The sequence below is a fragment of the Blennius ocellaris genome, assembly GCF_963422515.1.
Source record: "Blennius ocellaris genome assembly, chromosome: 17".
Classification (NCBI taxonomy): Eukaryota; Metazoa; Chordata; class Actinopteri; order Blenniiformes; family Blenniidae; genus Blennius; species Blennius ocellaris.
In genome coordinates, this window is record NC_137666.1 from 1,908,933 (window position 1) to 1,918,547 (window position 9,615).

The 9,615-nt window shown below is 44.1% G+C and overlaps 1 protein-coding gene across 1 annotated transcript in view; it reads left to right on the forward strand.

Moving 5' to 3' along the window:
* eipr1 (EARP complex and GARP complex interacting protein 1) overlaps positions 1 to 9,615 on the forward strand; it is a 56,805-nt gene that overhangs the window by 21,361 nt on the left and 25,829 nt on the right. The window contains exon 5 of the mRNA XM_080512585.1: positions 3,621 to 3,720. Within this exon, the coding sequence (XP_080368711.1) occupies positions 3,621 to 3,720 (100 nt within the window). The remainder of the gene's footprint in view (positions 1 to 3,620; positions 3,721 to 9,615) is intronic.

The window sequence follows — 9,615 nt, forward strand, 5'->3', positions numbered from 1 at the left end:
AGTGTTTACCCGTCATTCACTGCTAGGTAATCTCTTTATTTCCACTGTGACGTGTACATGACGTCCTCTTATTCGCTACTTTCCGTCATAGAGGCTAGAATTACACTCGTATGGACGCAAAGCCAGGGTACAATCGGATGAGCGAGCGCCATAGAGAAAGGCAAAGAGAGAGAGAGAAGTGCATCTACGTTCCAGACAGATATATGGGTGCTGTAATAAAAAAACAACCCACCATAGCTCTTCTTGCCTGTATTTACATGCCGTTCCAGTAGCCAGCTTGTTGCACAGCTCAAGGTCAAACGCGTCGGACTCGTCGTCTTTCGCGGGAGAAAACGTAGCCCGTCGTCCCGCGCACCGACTGTCTGCCTCTCGCTCTGCGTTGCACCAATTAATTGATGCTATAGGGAAGCATACGGTGTGCAAATACCAAACTAGTGAGCGTATTTTAATTGGTCCTGCAGTGTGCCTTTCGGGAATGTGTGTGTGTGTGTGTGTTTGTGTGTGTGAAAGAGGAGGTGGGGGCATGCGACACGCTGCAGACTTCATTTTAAAGGTCCATGCGAGGTACAGCAACCAGCTTTCTGAGGACAGGATGTTCACACAGCCTTTTTTTTTATTTATTTATTTATTTTGGGGCAGCATAACACTGGTCAATTAGGTTTTCAGATCTATTCAAGTTGATTTATTTTTTTTCCTTTTAGGGCTTGAAAAAAAAAAAAAAGCAGCACTTGAATCTGCTGAATAAACATCCCAGAATCCTGAATCCATTTGCTGTTTCACATGAAAGTCTGGGTTTCAAACAGTTATCGGGGCAACCTGTAAACAAGGAGTTACGGGAGTTCGGTCAATAATGCAAAAATGCATGGACACTGCCATGCATTTTACCACTGCCTGGTGTTTATCGCAGTGTATTAATGTTTAAAACAATGAATGTGACTGGTCATGTAAAAAAAACCAACTGGTGAAGCAGCAGACATGAGCTGCATAAATAAAGGCAATTTGCCAAGTTGAACAAGTGAATTTGAATAAACGACTGCAGGTTTTGTGGATCAGAGGCGATCTGTTTAATTTTGTATTTTTTTTACATCCAATGAAATATATATTATCAGTGATCGCGAATTACGTCGGACAGTCGGTCATTAATATGGGGCTGGAGCGGAAAATAAAGTTTGGAGTTCCTCGCATCCGACTCCCGTTCATCGGCTCTAAACCACAAACTATTATATTTCGGACCAATTTATCAAAGTATTTATTTTGGACTTATTTATTGAAGTATATCTATCTCTTACTGTTTTTTTTTTTTTTTTTTATTGTTTTCAAAAGATTCAAAACAGTTTATTTTTGACAACTACATTACAAGATATTTTTATATATTTAACAGGCGTCTTTGTTTTTGTTTTAATTTTTATAAAGCATGTTCGATAAATGCTGTTCCAAATTCAAAGATATAATCAAGATTTCATCAGGACACATCAGGAAGTTTGTGGTCGCGTCAGAATCCCTGGAAGCAAGTGAGGAATGTGCTGCAGAAGTTTTAAACAAAACAAAAAAAACCACACACAACAAAACAGCATCTGCTTATTTGGTCTCCAGGTAATGAATGTAAATCATTGCAGCGTCGTCCTAAATGACAGCGAGAAGTTTGCCCGTGCATCACCAATCCATGACTTTGTGCTCCTCGGGAGGGCGATAAAAGCCGTCGCTCAGCCGCCATGAATTTACAGCCCTTATAAACTCCCTCCCCTGTTCCCTCTCGCCTCCGCGCCACATTTTGGAATGGCTCTGCGCATATCTGAGGCTGGGATTAGAAATCCAGCGGCAAACTTTAACTTTGTCTCCCCCCTCCCTTCCTCTTGTCATTTCTTTTCGAAACTTCCTGAAATCAACGGCATCATTTGGGAAACCTCGAATGACGGCGGTTTTGTAGTCGCGACGGACTCGGGCATCGCAGACACCTTTACACGCTTAAACCAGAACAGATGCAGTTTTGGGTTTTTTTTTTAGCGTAAAAGTTGCAGTAAATCAAGTTTTATTTTGCTTATTGTCAGTTCTTTCAGACACGGTGTTTTCAAAGTCGTAAAACCTGGTTAAAGATGGAATTTGTTGAATGACAGAGCCTCATTAAGTTTTTATTTTGTGATTGTTCACGTGCATTTTAGCTCCGACGACAATCGCGACAATAAAGTGGCACTTTTGACAACAATTGAAAAAAATTGAATCGAAACTTGAATTTTTCTTGAAAAAAAAATCATGGATTTTGTATTTTTTTGTGGGGGTTTTTTTCCGCCAAACCGCCCAGCCCTAAACTAAACAAAAGGAAACGCATGCAAGTGATCCAGATAGCATCAAGGGAATTGTGGGAAAAAAACGATGAGGCCGCTGGTGTGTTGAATCTGCTTGGGTGCCGCAGCCCCGCAGGAGCCGCTAGCTTGCGTGGCTAGCGGCTAGCAGGAGCCGCTAGCTCGGGCGGCTAGTAGACGATATACCTGGACTCATCTTCGGTGATTCCGCAGTTGGAAAAGCGCTTGGACGTGTTGGATCCAGGAAGCTGGTCGTTCTGCCAAAAGTCAGGAGCCTCAAGCCTCAAAGGTGAAAACTGGCGGCTGCTGAGGCGAGGAGACGAGGACGAATGGAGGACGAAGCGTCTTCTGCTTCCTCAAACATGTTCCAGACGGGGTCACCGATGGCAGAACCACCTTCTGTGTCTTCTTCATCAATCACTGGGTTTGAAATGATGACGATGATGATGAAATATGGTTAAATTCAGCCTCTTCGTGGTCAAAACTCTGATCCTCCATAATGTAAACACAAGTTGGGCGTGTGCACAACTCGTGATGTCACTCTATTATTGTCAGAAGCTCCGCCCAGCAGAGGAAATAGCGCCGTTTATCGGCTATTTTCTCGCAGATTGTCGTGTTTTAACATTTTACCCTTCGGCCAGTTAGCATGAAAAGGATCCTAGAAGCGACAGCCAGAGTGTTTTGGAGGTCGAATTTTCATTTCACTAGGAATTTAAGGCTTTCTTTGTCTGAGAAAATCCACCTTGTTGAGAAAACAAAAATCCTCGCTGCGTGTGGAAAGTACCGACGGTTTAACCTCGTTTAAAGGTGCGAATGTGATAACTGACCTGCGTGCGGTTTGAAAAGAAACGGCAGCAGCCCCGTCAGGGACTCCTGGCTTTTAAAGAAATCCAGAATCTCTTGAGGACTTCAAACTCATTAATCCGTTACTGCAACGGCACCTCCCGGATTCTCTTTTTTATCGCCTCGCCGTTTCCTCGAACCACACGCCTCCACCGATGCAGTCCCATATGTTGTTTTAATGCACGACTGTCGGCTGTGAGTCATACCTTTTATTTGTTTTTTAACGAGACTTGTTGCCACTAAAAATAAGGAATCAGACCCGACTCACAAAGTGTTTCGGTTTCAACTTCAACAACCCCGGCGCACGCGCTGAAAACCCTCTCCCCGTTGTCGTGACCTCTGACCTCACCGGGACGGCGCCACCTCCGCAACCGGGGCTCCTCGTATTCAACCGTTTTCTGCGAAAGCCTCGGCGGCGCACAAGACGCGCGTCGTAATTAACCGCGGCTCTGTTGTGCGTCTTTTGTGTGTTCGCAGCGTTCTGTGGGAGCCCATGGGGGACGGCAAGCGTGTGATTTCATTGGCTGATAACCACGCGCTACTCTGGGACCTGCAGGAGAGCTCCACACAGGCCACAGTAAGACACACACACACACACACACACACACACACACACACACACACACACACACACACACACACACACAAGTGTAAACCACAGGCACGCACGCCGTATCACACAATAGCTAACTCATTATTTGATAACCGCCATATCGTCTTGGTGTTATCAGAGGCGCACATCCACTCTCTGTGACAACAGCAGTGTCCACTATTCATTCTGACTCACACACACACACACACACAAACACACAGAGAGAGAGAGAGAGAGAACACCGTCTTCTGTCAGCTGTGCGCCGTGGCTCCTTTAATTTCATTCTGGTCAAGTCTCCCTGTGATAGTAATAGTCTTGTTTAATAAGTTTGAGAGAATCGTTCCATCTCTCTTCACGGTTCACTGAAGTGATGATGTTGGCCAGAAACAATACGCTTCACTTGAAACACACAAGACAATTCACTCCGTGGGCCACATGTATGGGGCCACTGATCAAAACTGTGTGGGTGGGATTTTTAAATTTATTTATTTATTTATTTTATCTTTATCAAGCCGCTTGTCTATAATAGTGAGCCGGTGGTGTGAGAAGCTGCTTCTGGCACTGAGGTGAGTCACAGGACTGGACGTCAGAGAACCTTTCTCGAGTAAATATATCACGTTTGGAAGAACACAGCTTCAACCCACGTGACTTACGTCTGTCTCCTCAAAGGAGTTCGTCTTCACAGCTGATAGCACTTGAATTAATCTGCTTTTCGCTCGACGTTTTTTTTTTGTTTGGGGGCAGTTTTCTTGGCGTTTTCTCGAGATGATCGGTAGGAATGTGGCTCCATTTCCACTACGCTTTCAAGTGTAAACGGAAAACTTTCCTTCCGTTTTGGGGGTCTGTTGTCCGACTCTGTAGAACCCCCGGTTCTTCACATGAGCACCGTGGCCACAGTAAATAGTTGTTCTAGTTTAATAGTTAAGAGTCACTGTAATAACGATCTAAATTGGTCATTTGTCCATACGAATGTCTGTTTACTCTTCATTGTATTATTGTCTACGCAAACAGGTGGCACCAGCTCGTGCTACATGAAAACTACTATCATTTTCAGTGTTTTTGTTGTTACCGTGGTAACGGGCATCATTTTTGAAAAATCATCGCTGTGTGAATCGAAAACGTTTTTCTATCAAATGAAATTGCAAGAATTCTTAGTTTCCTCTTGGAACGTTGTGTGAATGAGGCCTGAATCTATTCTAGCAACCAACGGGAAGAGAACCAGACATAAAAAGAAACATTTTTACTTATTTATATTTATTATATATATTTATTTTTACTTATTGGAAAACGCCAGATGCAGTATTTTACTACAGAGGACAACAATTAATACCGTTTATTAAAATTTGACAACCTGAAGCCATGACTGCATTAGAAGCGAGGAGGATCATCCACAAATAAAAGGTCAAAAGTCGAGCAACAGTTTTTTTTTTTTTTAAACTACCCCTTGTGTAACAGATATAAAGAGAACAACAAAGACCCCAGACATGAGCCTTGTGGGACACCACAGGAGGAAAGAATAAAAAAAAAAATGCTCACACAGTTTTACTTTTTGTCAGTGTGACATGGAATAAACCATTCTAAAACTACGCCTGATATCGACTCCTTTATTAAAACAATTAAAATCACTGATTTCTTCCAGTCTTTTGTCTTTTCCTGTTGGTTTTCAGGAATTGTAACTCGTCACCGTCTCATATCAGTCATCTTTAAAAAAAACAAACAAAACTACAGATTTCCTTTCTGTAGTTCTTACATGTGATCCTAAAAACACATTTTTACAGTTTTAGAGGAGGGGTACATAAATACATATGGGCGTAAATCCATTAGATACGGGCATAATGTAGTTGGAACAACTCATTGGAATTTCATAAAATTTCAATCAAGTACATGCTGATTAGTTTTAACCCAAGGTTAAAGTCACCGTGGTCTAATGTTTGTCCCATTTTTTTAATTTTATTTATTTATTTATATATATATTATGCGCAAGATCTTATCGGAATTCCACAAATGAAGAGTTAGTCTGGTTTTTAATTTGCGAAAAGGCAAACATCGGTCAAAACGCAAAATCTCGAGGAAATGTCTTCAGTGTATTTCTGATAAAATTCTGAATTTTGAGTCACACGGCGCTGGTAACACAACCCCCACCAGTTTCCCCCCCTGCTAGTTGCTGCTCTCAAGACGCCGGCAGTACGGTTTGGTTCCAAAAGTAGACGTACAGCAGGTTCAGCAATTACGCAAGGGAAACACCCCCAAGAGCAGGATGAGTCAAACATTTGACGCCACTTTACAGGAAGGGAAGAATAAGAGCATTTGAATACGTTAAAATGTATTTTGACAGCTGTTTTGGCAAAGAGCACAAGGTTAAATAACTGGCGGCTCGTAGACACGAGATAGAGGCGGCGGAAGATGTAATTTTTCAGACGGTCCGGCAGCAGCGCCGTGCCAGCGGAGGGGTTGACATGCAGTATTTGCATATTTGCAGTGGGATTCCTTCAGATCCAAAGACGGCGATCCGGACTGTCAACAGACTGATCCAAACTGTGAACCGGAGGGGAAAAGTCACCGCTCTCCGTGTCACTTTGCACAACGCAACGCCCCGACCACCGAGCCGGAATATACACTTAATAGCTTTTAATAGCCTTAGAAAAATGTATTTTATTTTTTAAAAAAAAAGAATAAAAAAAACACTCTCTGTGTAATTGACATTGTGTGTAAATACTTTTGGTATTCGCTTGTAGTTGTGTCTCTTCCTAATGCAAGGTGAAGAGGCTCTTCACCAATTTTCAGCATCCAGACTGCCAGCTTTGCACTTAGAATGTCCATTATGTATTTAAAGTCTCAAAAATAATGGTGCGTGTCAGATGTGCACGCATGTGAGGAAACGGCGTGTGTGTGTGTGTGTGTGTGTGTGTGTGTGTGTGTGTGTGTGGTGTGTGTGTGTGTGTGTGTGTGTGTGTGTGTGTGTGTGTGTGTGTGTGTGTGTGTGTGTGTGTGTGTGTTGTGTTGTTCCATTAGAAGCCATGAGTGATGAGGAATATAGATGAGTCATTAGTAATTCATGCAGTCGTTGAGGGATTCACATAGAGGGCAGCCAGGTCACAAGTCGAGTGTGTAGTGTGTGTGTGTGTGTGTGTGTGTGTGTGTGTGTGTGTGTGTGTGTGTGTGTGTGTGTGTGTGTGTGTGTGTGTGTGTGTGTGTGTGTGTGTGTGTGTGTGTGAGTGTGTGTGTGCTACATTTGATCTCGGTAATCTGTGCCCTTCACTCGCTGCAGTTTCGATTCATGCAAACCACATGGCAGCCCTTGTATTTGTGTTTTTGTTTGTTATTTGAGCGACTTGAGTTGAGGCTGTTCCGCGACGGAGGGAGATCGAGTCTCGCCAGGAGGTATTTTGAAGAGTTTCCTCGTGTCGAGTCCACTTGCCCTTTGAAATATTGACCGGCCAACTTTTACATCCATCAGTTGATTTGGAATATTTGTCATTTCATTTGTTACTTTGACATATAATTCTGTCTTGAAGGTGTTTTTTTTTAAAGGACATTTTGGTTGTTTTTATGCCCGTTCATCCATTTTATGTGTTCCAAAATGTACGTTTTATTAATGTTAGTATGGGTTTGTGTTCATTATATGTTCTGGTCCAACCAAGTGTCATGTTTCCATGACTCCCAGAGCTTCTATTTCTGCTGTTGTGTCGTGGCTTTTGTGGTTGTGTTCTGCTGTCATGACGAGAAGTTGACGCCATGTACAAGGATTGATTTTATTTTCCCTCTTTGGGAATTTGAAACGTTTACAATTGTCGGGACCAAAGGCCCCCATTTTAATGATTTATTTATTATATTTTTAATTCTGGGCCTCGGGTCACACTTGAAGGTTTGGGGTGAGGTCGGAGTTCAGGTTGGATTAAAGTTTGAATCTGTGCTCGGATCCCCAACCGAGAACGGTGGTCGGTGCTATGTCCTGTGTGTGTGTGTGTGTGTGTGTGTGTGTGTTGCACTGTGACCCCCCCGGTCGAGGACGGAGCGACCCTCAGAGGTGTGCGGAGTTGTCGATCCAATTCCCCGACGCACGACGCCGGACGGCGCGGCCATTAATTCCTGCGCCGGAGGGGAGATGGAGAGGGTGGGGACGGCGCTGCGCAAGAAAAGGAATATAATGAGGGAAGAGATGGAGGGAGGATAGAGAAAGAAGGAGCGATAAAGGAGCCGGGGGTGATTGGGAAGACGGAGATTAGGAGGGAGGAAGAGAGTGAGGAGAGGTGAGGAGAAGGGAATGGAAGAAGAAGAAGAAGAAGAAGAAGAGAGAAGGAGCTTGGCAGCCGAGACAAATTCCTTCAGTGCTGATGAGAATGCTAATCTTCCTCCCTCCACTCTTTCATCCCACTCTTCTCTCTCTCTTCTCTCTCTCTCTCTCTCTCTCTCTCTCTCTCCCTCTCTCTCGCCCGTCCTCTCTGTCTGTCAGGACGGTGATGTGTTCATCTCGAGCCGTGTCCAGCTGCAGCGTGGAGCTCGCTCTCCTCTCTCTCGCTCTCCTCTCTCTCTCTCTCTCTCTCTCCTCTCTCTCTCTCTCGCTCTCTCTCTCTCTCTCTCTCTCTTCTCTCTCTTCTCTCTCTCTCTTCTCTCGCTCTCTCTTCGCTCTCTCGCTCTCTCTCTCGCTCTCTCTCGCTCTCTCTCTCCTCTCGCTCTCTCTCTCTCTCTCTCTCTCTCTCTCTCTCTCTCTCTCTCTCTCTCTCTCTCGCTCTCTCTCTCTCTCGGGCCTGGCTAGATTGGCGAGTGTGTGAGCGTTGCGCTGGCTGTGGGTGTGTGTACGCATATATAGAGAGGATTGTCCTGCATAAGCATACCAGCGTGCATTGTTTGAAGGAAGATTTTGTTTGTGCGTCTCCGCGTGCGTGTGTGTGTGTGTGCGTGTGTGTGTGTGTGTGTGTGTACACATGCGCATGGCTCATCAATTAGAATCGCTGGTGGGATTGAGTGAGAACATCTCCTCTGGCTCACCGCACACCCACACACCTTGTCCTGCACATCTGCTTTCTCATGCACACACCCTCACAAACAAACGCACACACACAGACGTACACACACACACACACACACACACACTTACGCACACACACACCCTCTTTTCCGGGGACTGGAGAAAAGCATAAATGCATGCCGATTTGACAGATAGCTTTGCATTAGTGCCGCCTGCGTCCTAAATGAATGCGTCCCCCAGTGTTGTGTGCGCTGCCTTGTTAGGGCCCCTAATTTGGGTAGTGCTCTAATAAAGCTGGGAGCCGGGGAGCCACGCCGCTCCGCCGCCGCGCCACCCGGCGCTTGCAACAGTCCTGCCGCTTTACACAGCTCCTGCCTGTGTGTGTGTGTGGAATTTAGTCTGAAGTAGTACCTTGTTGTCCTCGTATATATATATATTTTATTGTTTTAGTCCATCAACATCTAGTCCATTTATACAAGAATGCAATATAACTGTTGAAATGAGTTTTTACCAAAATAAATACTTGGGTGATTAATGTTAATTCTGAATTGCAGCTTTTGGTACAAAGTCTCCTGATTTTGGAAAATAAAAACAACAAAAAAAACAGAACTCCTTCAAAAACTCTCCAATGACGCTCAACTTGTCATTGGACTGTCCTGATAACTAAACTGGAAGATTGATGAGTTTCCATTTATTCATGTCCGTATGCTTTTTTTAATTTTTTTTTTTTAATTGGTTAAATATCATTTCTGGACTGTGAAACACTGAATTCACTCTTTACAGCAGGTGATTAACCCGCACGTCCCTCCCGTCTCCGGTCTCTTTGGGATATTTAGAGGGCGTTACAGTGTTTTGTTGTAGTTTCTCTGTGTACGGTGGATAAAAGCCACCTTATCTGCAGACTAAACAAC